Source organism: Fusarium venenatum, assembly GCF_020744135.1.
Source record: "Fusarium venenatum strain MPI-CAGE-CH-0201 chromosome Unknown EDB82scaffold_2, whole genome shotgun sequence".
NCBI lineage: Eukaryota > Fungi > Ascomycota > Sordariomycetes > Hypocreales > Nectriaceae > Fusarium > Fusarium venenatum.
In genome coordinates this window covers 4,940,743-4,957,635 of record NW_027072130.1, presented here as the reverse complement: position 1 = coordinate 4,957,635, position 16,893 = coordinate 4,940,743, and the positions used below count along the sequence as shown (strand labels likewise).

At 47.2% G+C, this 16,893-nt stretch overlaps 6 protein-coding genes and 1 non-coding gene across 7 annotated transcripts; 3 read left to right on the top strand and 4 right to left on the bottom strand.

Moving 5' to 3' along the window:
- Positions 1-34: 34 nt before the first annotated feature.
- On the bottom strand, positions 35-144 carry EDB82DRAFT_t96. Its single transcript has one exon. It is a non-coding gene; the product is annotated as a tRNA-Met (tRNA).
- Positions 145-259: 115 nt separating this feature from the next.
- Positions 260-1,989, bottom strand: EDB82DRAFT_170287 (uncharacterized protein). Its single transcript, XM_025734759.2, has 5 exons — positions 1,593-1,989; positions 1,512-1,537; positions 1,427-1,463; positions 908-1,367; positions 260-858 (listed from the first exon to the last, which is right to left on the bottom strand). The coding sequence occupies exons 1-5, from the start codon at positions 1,771-1,773 to the stop codon at positions 333-335; spliced, it is 1,230 nt and encodes a 409-aa protein (XP_025585533.1). The 5' UTR covers positions 1,774-1,989; the 3' UTR covers positions 260-332.
- Positions 1,990-3,946: 1,957 nt separating this feature from the next.
- Positions 3,947-6,451, top strand: EDB82DRAFT_170272 (uncharacterized protein). Its single transcript, XM_025734758.2, has 4 exons — positions 3,947-4,288; positions 4,368-4,749; positions 4,806-5,208; positions 5,259-6,451. Exons 1-4 carry the CDS (start codon positions 4,201-4,203, stop codon positions 6,351-6,353), a joined length of 1,968 nt encoding a protein of 655 aa, XP_025585532.1. The 5' UTR covers positions 3,947-4,200; the 3' UTR covers positions 6,354-6,451.
- An 898-nt stretch (positions 6,452-7,349) lies between these two features.
- Positions 7,350-9,582, bottom strand: EDB82DRAFT_170251 (general substrate transporter). The gene is made up of 4 exons (XM_025734756.2): positions 8,994-9,582; positions 8,354-8,940; positions 7,816-8,297; positions 7,350-7,758 (listed from the first exon to the last, which is right to left on the bottom strand). Exons 1-4 carry the CDS (start codon positions 9,124-9,126, stop codon positions 7,425-7,427), a joined length of 1,536 nt encoding a protein of 511 aa, XP_025585530.1. The 5' UTR covers positions 9,127-9,582; the 3' UTR covers positions 7,350-7,424.
- Positions 9,583-11,388: 1,806 nt separating this feature from the next.
- Positions 11,389-12,428, bottom strand: EDB82DRAFT_555452 (uncharacterized protein; the record flags this gene model as incomplete). Its single annotated transcript, XM_065609655.1, has 2 exons — positions 11,389-11,676; positions 11,742-12,428. The coding sequence occupies 2 exons, from the start codon at positions 12,426-12,428 to the stop codon at positions 11,389-11,391; spliced, it is 975 nt and encodes a 324-aa protein (XP_065464808.1).
- Positions 12,429-13,624: 1,196 nt separating this feature from the next.
- On the top strand, positions 13,625-14,675 carry EDB82DRAFT_574852 (cutinase). The gene is made up of 2 exons (XM_025734753.2): positions 13,625-14,404; positions 14,453-14,675. Exons 1-2 carry the CDS (start codon positions 13,853-13,855, stop codon positions 14,579-14,581), a joined length of 681 nt encoding a protein of 226 aa, XP_025585528.1. The 5' UTR covers positions 13,625-13,852; the 3' UTR covers positions 14,582-14,675.
- Positions 14,676-15,129: 454 nt separating this feature from the next.
- EDB82DRAFT_498836 (uncharacterized protein) lies at positions 15,130-16,293 on the top strand. The gene has a single exon (XM_025734752.2). It carries the CDS (start codon positions 15,170-15,172, stop codon positions 16,088-16,090), a length of 921 nt encoding a protein of 306 aa, XP_025585527.1. The 5' UTR covers positions 15,130-15,169; the 3' UTR covers positions 16,091-16,293.
- Positions 16,294-16,893: the final 600 nt, after the last annotated feature.

Here is a 16,893-nt window from a genome sequence, read left to right as displayed (position 1 = left end):
TACGATGCCTGCAAAAAGTCAAAAAGATCAAAAATGTCGGTGGAGAGGCTCGAACTCTCGACCTTTGGATTACCCTGGTGTTTAACCAAGTCACATGATCGAAACATATGAGACCAACGCTCTAACCAACTGAGCCACACCGACCTGGTTAAGTTGAAGCTACTTTGGTACATATACATGCATTGGCAATCATTACCGCTACTTGCCTTGCCGATCCGAAATTCATCTGACAGTATGTGTAGGAAGTGAGAAAAATGAGCAGAGTCAGAATGAAATAAATTACTATATAAATAAATGGTATCCTATCTTGGTAGCTCATTCAAGACAATGCATTATACTCCAGGCCTAGCTTCTGACACTTTGCCTCCATATCGCCCTTCGCTAGAAGTTCTCGACTCTGTTCCAGTTTCTGCAAGATTACCTTTTGAGGTATCCTCATACGCAACATTAATATTCGTCGTCCGCATAATGCCATTATATGTCATGATCTCCTCCTCCGATCCTGTTGGTGACACACTTCGGATCTCAGTTCTTTGGTTTCTCGCTCCTCGCAAGTCTTTGAGGTGTATGTTGTCATGGTTATGTGATCGCAAGCCGTGCGTGCCTCGAGCACTGTTTACATATCGATCGCCGTAGGGTGTGCCGGATGTTACTCCGGAGCTTCCACCAAAGAGTGCAGGGAACCATCGTCGGAACAGCGGTCGAAGAGCTGGGATAGAGGCGGATATAATGGCGATGTTCGTTTCGATGGCTCCCCATACAGGAAGGACAGTGTAGAAAGTATCCTCACCGGGGTCGGGCCCTTCGACGAGTTGGTGATAAATGGAGATGACCCTAACGATAGCAATGATACCAACGCTACACATTGTCAGTACTTGAGTTGTTAGAGAGACAGTCAACTACTTACGCACTACCCAAAACAAACACGCTAAGAACAGCAATCTTAGTCGCCCATCGCATGGTAAGACCTAAAAAGATCCAAAAAGGCAGCGCGACAACGAGAAAATCCGTCACGATGGTGATGCACGATGCAATGACATGGAACCAGTTGCTAACGCACTTGACACCCGGCTCGTCACGCAGGGGAAAATCCCAGTTCGCCTCAATTGGCCAGCATTGGAAAAGTGCAGTGAAGAAAATGGCGACGGCGTGTAGGGCATTGAAGATATTAAGTCCGTAAATAGCATATCGCACGTTTGTTTTGTGACCGCCGAGTCGGAGAAGGAAGACGAGAATCGATGCTTTGACGAGGGCCAGAACAGGGTTGTAGAACATCTGTACAAGGAAGTTCCACCAGAAACCAGCAGCGAGGTCGAGGTCCTTTGGTACGTCGTAGGCTCTGAATCCCCAGTAGTTGAGTTTTATGACTGTTGATGATGGGCGTTAGCAAAGCTGACACGAGTTACTCAAGATGTATTCAACTTACACATATACAAAGGTCCAATCATAAGCAAAGCAAATAGCTAGTCGTGTCAGTTGGGTGAACGATCCGCAACGAGGTCTCCACTCACAAGTGCCCCAAGAATGAGGTAGTCATCTGTTAAAGACAATAAGCGTTGGTGACACATTGCGTCCAACCTGAGATAACTTACCGAGACCTGTCGTCCGTGAGGTCACGCGACTGTATATGCGCATTGACACGATCAGTATAGATAGACTCGGGAATATGAACAGAGCTGCAAGGCCCTTTTGCTGAAGCGGCGTTGTAGGGAGCGTCGTAGGATTGGGAAACGGCGGTGGCCCCGTTCGAGGGTAAAGACTGAAGGAATTCATTTTGAAGGTTAATTCAAGATTGTTGGACTGTATGATAATGGGCTAGACGTTGCATTCCCTTGCTTTTGCTAAAAAGATAAGCGCAGATTCGATGCAACGCGCTGATCCGGAAGGACTGTGCGATCGTTATGCTGATCAGTGCCCTTGGCAGCAGGGGAACCGCTGTTGAAGAGACGAACAAAACGAAAGTCGGCTAATAGGTTTTTCAGATATATATAGCAAGAGGGATTTCTACGGATTTATGTACATTGTTGGCTGAACTGCCACTTGTCAAATATCAGGGGGATCCAGCACGAGCAGAATCTTCAAGGTAACTCCCATAGCCCAATAAGGCTGCATACTTAAACAGAGTTTGTGAGGGAGTCAGGATTTGACTCAGCATGGGTTTCATGGTCCGTGAGGAGAAAGCTGAACCACCATCATCCTGTATCAAATGAGAGGCAGGTGGGTGAGTTCATGGTTCCTGGGAGACGACGCATATGCAGGGCCATGTACCAATCCTCGAGTGGGAAGTGATCTCGTGTCCTGCAGGCACGATTACATTTTGTTGGTTCTAGAACTGAGGCCTGTCGGTTTCGAGTCCCTCGTCCAAGGCATCGGGGCTTCAGCTATTTCTGTGCCACACATCCCGCGTTGAGCCGGACTGCAAGATTAGCTGGGGCTGATCGTTGCAGAGTCATCCTGTAGAAATTGTCCATTTTCCGCGGAATATTTGATGCCAGGTTCAGCTGTGTTGCCGATCATGCATGTTGGTTGTCAACGGATCAATGGTGGAAACGGTAAGGCATTTGATGGCTTTTGTGCTAGCGAACGTTTCTGCCTGAGCTTGTGTTGGTGGCTGAAACATGTCAGCAGCCTTCTGTCAAGCCAAAGCCTGTTGATCTCTGGGATAATCTCGAGCAATATCGTACCAACAGAGGATTTAGTCTTTTCAATACTGGTGGCAGGACGTACGTGGGATTAAAATTTCTTAGTCTGGGTCTTCGGCTTCAAGTGGGATAGACATATGGATCTATTCATCGGAGCGATAAGCATAAACGGCTGCCTCGTTTAATCTAACTTTAAGCCATCTTCCTTCGCTTGTTCTCAAACGGCCAGGATCTTCATTTGAGGACTTTTTATTAGGCTAAACGTCCTTGATAATCTTCAACGATGGACTGGCTAGTGGCTACCAGAAAAGATGGACTCCTAAGCTTTAGGATACAAAAATGGACAGCCTAAGAAGTATGATCTAAATAGCATAAACTGATCTACTAATTTCGTCGTTTATGGTTCCGGTGGCCAATTTTTCTGATACCCTGAGGACTAGCTGCAAACTACCAACAAAACGCATTGATAGAGTACGTAACATGCAGCCTCCAGGAGGCACAGTTGGACCCTACAATCCTTAACCGAGAAAACTTTAGCGGCCCTTCGAGGATCCCGGAGCCACTACCCCAGATCCCTGGAGCCTCACCAGGGTTCACAGCCAGTCGCGACCCCAAAGGCTGATCCATCGTCTGTCTCAGCTAAACGACCCGTCCGAAGATCCTGTCTCTACCGTTCAAGTCTCGGAGGCTATCTCTTTACCGCCCCCCGAAAGTGGCTGGTCATTGTTAGAGCTATATGCCTCCATGTTGAAGATGTAGACAAATCTCATCAAAGACCAATGGCGAGAGAGGAGCATGGCAAACTCGCAATTTCGTCTATTGTGCAATCGGTATTCAACGAATGCCATACCTTGTACCCAATAAGGTTTGCTGCTTGGTCTAGGATCATGAACTTTGTCGGCCTCCATCCTTGTGTGGAAGAGTTTGTCCGTCTCTGTGTGTTGGTCAACTCCCGCTCCAATCAAATTCATGACCTGTCACGTAAACTTAAAAGAACCCCGAAGAGCCCACCCTGCATGTTGGCTGTGGTGCATGTTGATGGAAGATAATTCGAAAGGCCAAGCTAATTAAATCGAGTATCATTTCCACTATTAATCCACTCCGCTTACGAGTGCCGTCTTCCCGTCTTGCAGAAATACCATTATTTAGTAAGGATGTCGGGGGTTTTGCGTCCGATATCTGCGGGACTTTCACCCTCCCCCGTCTAGACCCAAGGCTTTACCTCGCCTTTTTCTTCTCCACCTGAGCCGGCACCAACCAACAACAGTCAGCATGGATGGCAGGATGGGAATCTGCCCATGATCCCAATCCCCAGGTAATTACTACCTAATGCGTGCCACCGACCGTTTTACCGCTTTACCAACAGACACAACGCCCGCTCGAGGATTCTGCAAGTTCAAAGACTACTAGTGTTAGATATATAGTCAGCATAGCAAACCATGTGGCTTAAGCCGATCTCTTTCCCCTTCTTCTTTATCCCTATCCCTCTCGTTCCATTCTTGACGCCTTGTCATCTCCTGTCTCGTCCCTGCAGCCTCTAAACCTTCTTGATACGACAATGCAAGGCTCTCGCCTTTCGTGGCTGCTTGCCGCGCTTGTGCCCTTCACCCTTGGCCAGACAATCGACGTCGACGGCGAGGCTGTTCGTATGTGACATCACCTGCTGATCCTCCCTTCTCACGTTCTTACTTCCATGGACCATCGCTGATCTGAAACGTGGAACAGCCGCTGATGAGAGCAATGTGGCCCCTGCTTGGGCGAAGCCAGTGACTGCAGCCTCCAAGAACTCCTTTGTCGAGAGTGCTCCTCAATTAACTGACGCTGTGCTCGCCAACCTCACAGATCTGAACTTGAGTGACATCGAACTCTTCTACTTTGCCGACGCCAAGACTTCCAAGAAACGGCATGCTGTTTCTGACTCGAAGTGCAAGATCTTCCCTGGTGATAAGGCATTCCCCAGCAAGTTCATCTGGAATGTCCTCGACCTTCTTACTGGAGGCGCACTCATCAGCACCGTTCCCCTTGGTTCGGCTTGCTACAAGGGAGAGCATTATGATGAGGATAAGTGCCTCTTCCTGAAGGATCAATGGCACAATTCTACCACACAGTGAGTTTGGCCATGATAAATGCCACCTCAATATAGTACCGACTGACATGTTCAAGTATCGATGATCCCACTTCAGTCATGTCGCCTCTCTTCCAAGGTGCGACCTGTGAGCCCAGCAATGCTGAATCTGGCTCCAAATGCACCATCGGTGGCTTTCCTTTATACTCTATCAAGGCCACCAATGTTGCTCAGATCCAGCTCGCTGTCAACTTCGCCCGAAGCCTAAACATTCGACTTGTCGTACACAATACTGGCCATGACTTCCTTGGCAAGAGCACTGGTGCTGGTGCTCTTAGCATCTGGACTCATCACTTGAAGGATGTCAAGTTCACCAAGAACTATCGTGGTGCCAGTAGCTATACTGGTCCTGCGTTTAAGATCGGCGCTGGTGTTCAGGTCAAAGACTTGTACGAGGCTGCTGACCGTGAAGGCTACACTGCAGTTGGCGGAGAATGTCGCGTACGTCTCGTTCAAACTTTCTTCTATTACATTCACTAATCTTTTTTCAGGATGTCGGTGTGGCTGGTGGATACCTTCCTGGAGGTGGTCACTCTCCCCTCAGCCCTATCGCTGGTCTTGCTGCCGACCAGCTTCTGAGTGCTGACATTGTCACACCTGACGGTCGTTTCGTCACTGCTGACGAGAAGCAAAACACTGACCTTTTCTGGGCCATCCGTGGTGGTGGCCCTGCTACATGGGGTGTCGTTGTTTCCATGACTGTCCGAGTCTACCCCAAGATGTCCTTTGCCGGTATGACCTGGAGTGTCAACACCAAGGAGGTTGGTATTTCTGAGGAGGCTCTCTTCAAAGCGCTTGAAGCTTACTGGCGCCGCTTCCCCGAGTACTCCGACAAGAAGAGCTATGGCTATAGTTTCCTCTTCCCTGCTGGCAACGGCAGCTACCTCTGGACTATGAACCCTTGGATGATCCCCAATATCTCAGTCGCAGAGTTCAAGAAGATGGTCCAACCTCTTCTTGATGAGTGGAAGGAGCTCGGCGTCGACCCCAAGCCCGAATTCTTTCAGCACGACAGCTTCTATCCGGCCTGGAAGAAGCACTTCCCTGCAGAAAACGTTGGCAACTACAACGGCCGCTCTGGTTCTCGCCTGATTCCTCGCAAGAACTGGGATGACCCTAAGCTTCTCGACAAGACCATCGAGACTCTCAAGAGCATTCTTTCTGAAGATGGTATCTTGATTATCTATAACATCAACGCTGAGCAGACCAAGGAAACTCCTCCCAATTCTGCTAACCCTGCATGGCGTGACGCCGACATGTTTGTCATTACAGCCCTCAACTGGGACGTCAATGACCCCGAGGAGAAGATTGCCGAGGTAAACAACAAGATCACTTTTGACATTATGGAGCGCCTCAAGGCTGTGACCCCTGGTGGTGGCGGCTACGGCAACGAGGGTGACGTGATGGACCCAGAATTTGGCCAATCTTTCTTTGGGTCCAACTACAAGAAGCTATACCAGCTGAAGCAGAAGATTGACCCATATGGTGTCTTCTATGCTCCCACCGCTGTTGGTAGCGAGGACTGGTACATCACTGGCCAGCCGGCTTATGTGACCAAGCAGACTGGGCGATTGTGTCACAAATAGAACATATAGATTTTATGTACTCCTTGTTTATTGGGCATAAATCAATGAGATATTGTGACTAGAAGCGTTCACTGACATCTGTTCTGCGACCGTTGCAGCATAAGTGTCTCGCGACAAACCAATAACTCAAACGATTCCTACAACATAGACCAAGTATGACTTAAATTTCCTTCTAACAGTGTCCAAAGAATCCAATCAAGTTATTCGAAATCGTATTCGGAACCAGTGGTGATTGATCGTACTGAACTCTGGGTCTTGTGTCAATGAATGTCGTGGAAAAAGATCGACTGATTCGATTTCACTTAGAAACGTTGTAAATAATCTACTCACGATTGATTGTCACAATCTTGTGGGCCTGAGTAACAAAATTGCGGTTTGTGGTTGAGCCTCTCGACAGATATTCAGAATTCTGTACGACGGTGCCGTCAGGAGGTTGCTCGACACTTCATGGCCTTGATTCATCAAGGCTCCTCGGTACATTGGGCGCAACTGATTCATTTATCAAAATAAGCCTATGGCTTCCAGTGACTACTACCTCTCTTCGAGCTATTTATAGCGAGTCCGGATCTCAATTCTCTCTGCATCCATGGAGGAAATCTACCACTTGTAGAAACAAACAAAGCTTAAATCCTAAGTACCTCGATCTATCACATCCCCCCAGGAAGTGCGACCACCAGATACTATGTTCACACAACAGAGAGAACCGGACCACACAATGTGGAAATGCTATGGCAGAACTGTTGATAAAATATGTGATGCAGTAACCGACTACACTGAGTTCGATTGCTCAAAGTGTGGTAAGAGGCGTGCTGTCAACGATGAGGCCCTCAGTAATGGTTCACACGTCATCGGAAGGCTTTTCAGCGTCAGTAGCCAAGGCGTGGAGACGTGGGAGTACTACGAGCCCAGGCCTCAGAAGAAATGATTAAAATGCGCGACACGACTGAGAGGGGTGGAGGGAGAGAGACCAGTTCAAAGACTTCTTTAATAAAAATAATCATTTTTTAGTATTGCTATCAAACAAGAGGAAGCCCCATGAAACTTGTATCTGCGTTTCTCGCACTTAAATCATTAATCCAAGTGCTTGACATCCGCCTTCTCCGTTACTTTAGTCGAGTCCTCGGACTCGTACAAGCCTTCGGGGGCGTCACCAAACACAACAGAGATCTCCTCGAGTGTGCGTCCCTTAGTTTCTGGGTAGAAGAAAAAGATGACGAGACCATATGAAACGAGAAGAACCACATATACAATGTAGTATTTCCAGCCAATTGCCGCCAGTGCAATCGGATTGACAAACACGTTAAAGATAAGGGCGGAAATCATGATCATCCAGAGCGCAGACATACCGCGACTACGCAGCTGGAAGGGCCACAGCTCGAGAGGGTATGCCACTTGGAGCGGAGTACTGTTTGTTTCGTTAGCAACATGACCCAGGTCAGGTATATGAAGGGGATGCTCTTACATCGCAACACCGTAACCGGCATTGAAAAGGAAGATGAATGGAATCATGGTAATTCCAACAGGCTTGGATCCAGTGTTCGCAAAGCTTCCTGACAAAGCAGTGATCAAGATGAAGCTGACCAACATAATTGCACAGGACAGCAAGAGAAGAGGACGTCTTCCCAAGCGTTCAACACACATAGCACCAGTGCATGCGGCGATCAAACTCCAGATCTGAAGACATCCATTGATCAGAGTTTGGTCAGTGACACTGGTGATACCAACTGTGCTGAGGACGGTAGAGAGATAGTAGCTGACAACTCCGTTGCCAACCCATTGGCAGTAGATGGCGAGGGTAAGAGTGATGAAAAATCTTCGACGGTGAGCCTTTGTAGACACGAGGGTCATGTAAGAGGTGGATTTCGTGGCTTGCTTCTCAGACTCGATAGCGGTCGTTATTTCGTGAAGTTCAAAGTTGACAAGAGGCTGGTCTACATCGCCGCCCTATTCAAGCAGATTAGACATGCCACTGATGAATGTTGAGCAGTATGGTAACTCACAGCATGTAACTTGGCCAAGATTCGACGAGCTTCCTCTTCCCGTCCAACAGACACAAGCCATCTAGGGCTTTCCTCAACCATGATCAGGGCCGGAAGTCCGACAAGGGGCAACGCAATCTGGAGAAGAGTAGGGATCCTCCATGCCCAGTCATCGTAGTTTCTTGTGCCGTAAGAAGCCCAAGAAGCGATGATGCCGCCAACGAAGTAATTGCAGTTCATCAAAGCGGAGACAACACTTCGCTGGCTAGGATAGGCAATCTCAGTAATGAGCAGGGGCACTGCGGTCGCGAACATTCCGGTCGGTAGGCCGAGGATGAAACGACCTGCGATCCATTGAGCTCTTGACTGAGCACTCGTTTGGAGACCAACGCCAAGTGCAAGTGGGATGAAGGAAAGGAAGATTGGCATACGACGACCATACTTGTTGGCAAGCCATGAGCTAGGTGGACAAGCAACGATGAAGCCTATGAAGTAAGTACAGTTGATGAAGCCTGACCATTCGCCAGTAGGGTTGCCCATGAAAGTATTCCATTGGGGGAAAGACTGAAGCGAGTTGAGCAGACTACCGTCATATCCGATGGCAGACTCTATTATTCTTGATCAGTAAAATGAGTACACATGATGGTGTATAGTTACGCACGAAAACAGACGAGGCCAAGGATTAACCCATTGAGTTTCGCCAGATGGCTCTGCTTGTACCAGGGTGTAGTCGGGTTTGGCAAAACAGCCATAACACCCCCTAAGGAGGGCCCAGAGCTTTTGTCTACAGCCATAGCTCCAAAATATAAGGTTAGGAGTTAGTGAAATCTTAGTGTCCACGCAAAAGGCAACGGCTCAAAATAAAGTGCGATCAACGTCCATTATAAACTCACAGACGGGACCCAGATTAAATCGCCGCTGTCACCCGAAAGAAGAAGAAAAAAGCAGGCTTAGATCGATACATCGCGGGGTCTCCAGTTTCCAGTTCCCCCAGGTTATGGGATGATATTGAAGGAGCGACAGGGGAGAAAGGGGAACAACTGAGACTCGATGTTACGCAGTTCCACTTAGCTGAACGAAGAGGTCAGGAAAACGACCGTTCGGGATCCTTGGAACCCCGCAAATTATTCTTCTCCATGTTTGCGAATTTGTTTGCCGAAATCCCCTGTCTGCATGTTCAAAGTGGCCTTTCGTGTGTACGAGTCATTAGTATGCAACGCTATGATTCAAGTGATGTCTCTTTTTGAGCCTTTGGTGTCGGTGATCAGAGCCAAGATTCGGTTGAGATTCGGATAATGCCAAGTGAAATAACTTAATTGGTTAAACAAAGTTTCATCATTATTTCAGCAGTTCAACACTGCACCAATTCCCTGGTGAATAACTAACATTGTGCCAAACTGAGCACACGTCTAAACGAAAACTCGTCAATTATCGGTTGATCTCTTGTCCTCTTACTTATAGGTATTTGTATTCTTACCTGTTTGTTTATTCTATCGAACCCTAATAGATCACCATAAGAAGCAATCTTGTGCCTTCACATTCCGCTTCCACGGGCTCGGGAACTTCTTCTAGATCCGTCATGGTTCCCAGGTGTCAAAGTGGAAACTCATCAAATAGCTACGGCCCACGCACGTAAATAAAACGGGCTTCCCGATCTTTTTGGTGCCTGCCGTTACGTCTACCCATCTCTTAGTGCTACCGCTCACACGTTTTCCCCAACCCCAACGAGGAATCCCTTGGTAAACTAGCGCGTCTACCCCGGTCTTGAACAAGAACAAGGCCGTGAATAATGCCGAGAGTGGGTTCAAGTTCCCCAGAAGTTGATCAGATGATCTACACAAGTTGCAAGAAGCAGATGTTCTGACACAGTTACGTGAGCATTTGATCAGCTACTACAGTGTAGAAATAGGACTCTTGCATCCTTTGACGTGCAATCCTGTAAAGTCTGCATTCCTCTGCCTGGTCCTGGGTCTTAACCCGGTATTCTATAGGATCCTACATAGTATTACTTGTTGTACACTCCAATTAATTCCCCGCATTATTGACTCGATCATTCCAAGTTCGGGCATAGAACCATGAGGGGTAAAAGAATAGGCGACTCCAACGGGGTTCAAACTGACTTCGGTGGGCGGAGGATTCCCATGCCACGGAATGATATCAGTGTCTGCGCGGAACCTTTACACTAGGCACTTGAGGATAACCTTAACCGATTGACTAATCTATCTGTAATCCCGAACAGCAGTCGATTATTAGTTGAACAATCGGATATACGGCGATATCCAGCATACTTGGCTAGATATTGCTTAGTATGTGGCCAGGACGTTGCTTGGCAGCTGTGGTCTTGGGGCATCGTCTTGCGTGCGTCTGGTTATCAATTATCTGATGTTTTGTTGTGCCCATCTAATGACTCCGATCTCTTAGATATATGCGATGACCAGTCTCATAAACGTTCGCCTTTCCTATCGATTCGGTTGTCTTGGCATATCGCCATCAAGAGACTGTTCTTAAACAAGGATTATTAAAGGGCCCCGCTCAACATGGGTATACCTTGCACCAACGTGTCGAAGGTTCAACAAGGTTCACAGTGGTAAGTGTCAACGTCAGGCCAAGGTGGTCCCTCTTATGACTTCATCTTTGTTCGCTGTCAATCCTCAAGATACATACTGCATCTAACATCTCAATGTTGCGACTGCTCATAAGTGTCATCAATCAGGAACGATGTCCAGTACTGTTCGGTCTGGTAGGCAAAGCAATCACTCTGCAATTACCATCTATGACAGCCTATCCAAGACTTTATGTTCGAATCGCAGTAAAATAACATCCATCTCCATACGACAGCAGCATTGTACCTCTAACGTTCTTGACATTACTATAGTGCTAATCAATTAACCTTTGTACCGAGAAAGAGACCAAACTCAAACTTATAACTAAGCCTTAACTTATAACCCCTTCACAAGGAATAAAATGTCTTGTCTGTCTGGTTCATTCCTCGCAGAGTCTCTAGCGGTCTGGTATTTCTTCTTCCACCCGACAACACTACCTATAATTAGAAACGTTCACATATCGTTGCTTATAACACCTCTGGTGTACTGTATAGCAGGCTGAGTTTCCGACAACGAGTACCACGAATGGCGAAAGATAGTGATAGTCTCTTCTTGAGATCCGGGGGTATAAGCCGTCGGTACATCGTAGGCGAACAGGTTTGGGTTCAGGACGTCCGGCCAGAAACGTGGATTATCTTTCTTGGCCTGCTTGTACAGCTGCATGATTTGAGCTCGGAGCTGGGTCATGAGTTCCAAGTAATTTTCTTGGGCGACGATGTCTGGTCGTTGGAGGAGTATGTTCTCATAGCCTCTTTCTGCAGGTGATCGTACCTAGCTTCTCCGGACGCGCCGGGGGTCTTCAGTACGAATGCATGAAGGCTGTCCAAGTCTTGCATCAAGCGAATCTTGATGAGTGTCAGGGCTACAGTGAAAGACACATCGCAATAGTGAGTCTTCTCAAAGACAGGCTCGAATGCATCCTGTTCATGCAAATCAAGAAACGGTAGGCTTGCGTCCCCCCAATCATAATCTTCGTCAGGCACAACCGCATACCATTTGATAAAGTCGTACGCCTCTTGATCATTACCAAGCCGTAGGTGGAGGGCAGGGACATGAGACCGAACGCCCTGGTTGTCGCCTCTGCAAAGGCGAACCATGTCGAGTGCATGGTCAAGAGCAGCTTGGACGGCTTCTCCAGTGCGGACATTGAGAATGGCAGACATCAGGTTAAAACGAGCTAACATGTAGGGGGGAGTGCTCTTGAAAACCCAGAATTGGCCTGCTTTGGAGTCAAAAGGGTTTTCGCCATTTGTGTCTTCGTCTGGTTCGGTGCGTAGCTTGGCCTCTTCGGCAGCCAGTTTTTCTCTTTGCTGCTTTATAACAATACATTGAACCTTGTGTCTACGCCAGTCTGCTTTTTGGTGAGGCTTGCCACAGTAATTGATGACATGGCAACCGGCGCACTGGAGCAGGCTGGCACTCTGAAAACCGGCCAGACATCCAGACGGCAAGCTGCAATGGTTATAGGGAAGGCCAAGATTCATACGCGGCATTTTGGCAATTGGAGTATTGTTCAATTGATGATGATATGTTCTTCTGTTCCAAGCAGTAGTTTCCAAGACATGTAAACGTGAATTACAGAATTGATGTGATCAAAAATAAAGTTCCACATATTCTTCAAATGGACAAATTTTCCACCGCCTCTTTCGTCATCACCACATATGCTCTATATCAGGTTATTCCTTATCAATCCGAAGATGTTAACAAACCCGCATACAGGCAGCCTCGTTGCAACTGCTATACCATCACTTATGGAGCTGATGTTTCTCTTATCACCACTCGTATTAAATTTCAGGGGGACTTTCCATGAAAACGATTCTGTCGGGTGCTGAGAGAACGGACACATCCAACATTTCTGCTCTAGCCGGTTCCTCAATAAGTTTTAGGTCTTGCAGAAGAGGTACATACACGAAAGTTTGTCGAGTACCGATGAGCCTTTGCAATACCAAGCCAGGAATACAGCCCCTTCCAATTTGAAACATTCATGATATCTTCTCTGGAAGAGCCGGTTGGCTGTCGAGTCATGGCCGTTTAAAATTGACTTTTTCACGCCAGTGTTACATCTGACTGCTGGTGTGAAAAGGGGCACTCCTTAATTTTCCATGGTCACGCTCTTGTTTATCAGTCTCATTACACCGCACCTTAGCTCGTGCGCCTACTTTTCCTGTTTCTGCAAAAATTTCGAAGCTATTACCAACATTCCTTGAAGACGAGCAGTTTGTCGCAAGATTTTTGAAGGCTGTCCATAATCCTGATTTCGACAGTCGTCATGAGCCTGAGACTAGACGAGTCAAGGTCAGGTGTAACAGTAAGTCGCTTTAGATCTATTCGCTAGCTCGCAGGCACCTGCGTGCGGCAAGGTTCCGATATCTGATGATCAGCATAAATCTAGATTGTTCGTTCGTCGATCTCGGATGTCTTCTCCGGGATTCGGAGCGGTGCTTTAAACGAAAAGGGAAGATCGAACCTCACATTTGGTTAGTCTCTCCCCAATCTTGACATGACACCAGGACACGAGTTGGTCGATTCCCAAAAAGGTGTGGGCTATCCAAGTTTATGAACTAAAACATACTGGCCCCATCAAATTGCAATCAAACACTGCAGTACCGAGATATCCAACGGAGTATACCGTGGGGATCGGCACACTTTGTTTCTAAATTAACATGCTCTTAGCGGGTCGCTAACAACTGGGGAGCATCAGAGCGACCAAAGCTAGAACCCGTTTGGGTAGGCTTGCGAGTTGTTAATTTCTAAAGACAATGGTCAGTGTTTTATCGTTGTAGATCCCTTGACACTTGTTTGTATAAGAGTTCCGTTTCGAAACATGATCGAGGAAACGAGAAAACAAACTATATCATCTTGACAACTTACCAATTACTTTTCACAACCCTCAAAACCAACCCCTACAACATTCACAATGCGTTTCCAGATGATCCCCCTTCTTGCTGTCGCCAGCTGCGTGACTGCAAGCCCCATCGAGCATGAGCCTCGTGCAGCAGGTTGCAGCTCATACACCATCATCAACACCAGGGGAACTGGTGAGGTTCAAGGCCCCTCATCTGGTTTCAGAACCATGAACTCTCGAATCACCTCCCAAGTCTCGGGCGGAAAGATTTACAACACTGTATACCCTGCCGACTTTAGCCAGAACTCGGCATCAGGAACTCGCGACATCGTCAGGAAGGTCAACAGCGTCCTGTCTTCCAACCCCAACGAGTGCTTCATTCTCGAAGGCTACTCTCAGGGTGCTGCCGCTACCGTCAACGCCATGTCACAGCTGACTGGAAGCGCCAAGGATGCTGTCAAGGGCGTCTTCCTCATCGGCAACCCGCTACACAAGAGAGGTCTTGAGTGCAACGTAGACAACAAGGGCGGCGACACTACCAAGAACGTGAGCGGAATCTCGGCATTCGGAGGTGGTGGTATTCCTCAGGACTGGGTCTCGAAGACTCTCGATGTCTGTATTTATGTGAGTAAACTTAACCTTCTCTCTGGATTCTTTTACTGACCTAACCAGGGTGATGGTGTTTGTGATACCACACACGGCTCCGGTATTAATGGGCCTCATCTGCAGTATCCAAGGGATTCGTCCACTCAGAACCTCGGAACTGAGTATGTTGTGAAGCAGCTGACTGGCTCTAACTAGAAGCCTTCATGATGGTTGGATCACGATATTGAATTCAATGTGGCTTGGAGACATAGTTTGAATAACGAGCATAATAAATACATAATTATATCTGATATGGTCCTCCACAAACAAGAGCTTGAAGCACGATTTATCATCGCTTGGACAGATTCCTAAAAGGGGTTAAACCGTTGAGTTACCAATGACTGGAGACAGCCGCTTGCTCTCATGAATCAAGAATGATCATGCAAACTATTAAAATACGAGTCATTTTTTTGTATTTGTGCTGGATATAAGCCAGAGAACCACCTTGGTTCAATATGAGTGGCCAAAAATTGAAACGTTCCCGATGGCAATGTACCCCCGAAGATCAGATACCTCCTATTTCTAATCTACCAAGCTAAAGGCGTTACCCACTTACACAGCTACCAGAGAATCGACGCGTTATTATTGGCTATACTACTTCCTTTTCTAGTCTTGCCGCAATCAGTCTAGTGCCTGTGTCACGATTCCTTACGGTAGGTTTCATGGCCCCGATCCCGACTGGCTTTCCAAGTTATTTGACTACACTTCAAACCCTCACAAAACAACTTCAATGCTCCAGTCAAAATGTCCTCCATCAATTTCTCTCCAGACACCGACATCCCCAGTCTCAATGGCAAGGTTATCCTCATCACTGGAGGAAACTCTGGCCTGGGTCTGGAAAGCACCCGACAACTCCTGAAACACGACCCTGCCAAGATTTTCCTTGCATGTCGCTCCAAAGCAAAATTCGATCAAGCCATCGCCGAGCTGCAAGAGCAAGGCTCAAATACAGATGCTGTGTATTTTCTTTCCCTGAATCTTGCCTCACTTGAAAGCATTAAATCTGCTGTCAAAGAATTCCAGCAACAGTCCACTCGCCTTGACATTCTCCTCAACAATGCCGGTATTATGATGACACCCGAAGGCCTCACTGAGGAAGGATATGAGGTTCAAATTGGTACAAACCATATGGGTCACGCTTTCCTCACTCATCTTTTCCTTCCTCTGCTCGAGGAGACTACTAAGCTCAACCCTGATGTGAGGGTTGTCTTCCTCGCCTCGATGGGTGAAGCCATGTCTCCTAAGAACCCTTACCAATTCGAGCAGTTCAAGACTACCATGCCCAACCTATCAAGCTCATCCCGCTACTCTATCTCGAAGCTCGCCAACGTCCATTACGCTGCGGCCCTTGCCGAACGACATCCCAACTTGAAGATTATCAGCGTTCATCCAGGAATTGTACAGACAAACCTGACTGGTCCAGCCATCAGTAACAGCCTCATTGTGGGAACACTCACTCGCTTATTCTTCAGCTTGGTTGGTGTCAACTCAAGCAAAGGCGCGTTGAATCAGCTATGGGCTCTCTCTGATCCTAAAGCTGAGAGTGGCGTCTTCTATCACCCTGTTGGCGTTACGGGTAAAGGAAGCAAGTTGAGCCAAGACAAGGACGCTCGAGAAAGCCTTTGGGATTGGACACAGAAGGAAATCAAACAACACCTCTCTTAATGGCATTCTCTGTTTGGGGTCGGTTTACTACATTGGAGTTGGAAGTTGCATTAATGGAGTAGTCTAATTGAAGTTAGTGTTGTTTTTTTGACTTGCGAATGTTTATTAGATAGTACGATATCAGTTTATTTCCTTGTGATTTCTCTTCTGCAATAATTTCCTCTCCTATTTCCCTCGGCACGTCTCAAGGACGTGGAATCACGCCGACCAGCCAGGCTTGAGGTCAATAAATGAAGCATGTCCAACGCGTCTAAGCAAAGTGAAGCGTAGTGGCGAAGCATGGGTACATGAATACCACATTACTCAACAACGACTAGTCTGAGAATTCAGGGGATGAAGTCAAAGACGAACAAAGAATCGATAATAATGCCCTGCTATGAAGGACGGAACAACGAGCTACTAGGATAGCCTTATGACGGATCATAAAGCCACAGTAATTTCCACGTAAAACAACACAAAGTAATTTCTTTTCTAGTGCCTTGGCTGTATTTGTTCTCCAAATGCGTGGCTTAGTCGAACATGAAAGTCGACGATCCTACAATGATGTTGGCCCTGGCCATGACTTAATCACAAGTTCAGACCCAAAACCCAAAATAATATATCGTGAAATAATCTTAAAAGCACCCATGATACAAAGGTTCGTTCAATCTTTACCATACAAGCAAGAACGTGATGGTGTCTGATACCTTTGTTAATGGAGTAGACATGTGCCGGGCAGAAGACATTCAAAGCCATTGCAATCTCTATAAAGTCTGAACATTATACTCTTCAGGCTTCAAGATCGAGTTCACTTATCAACTCAG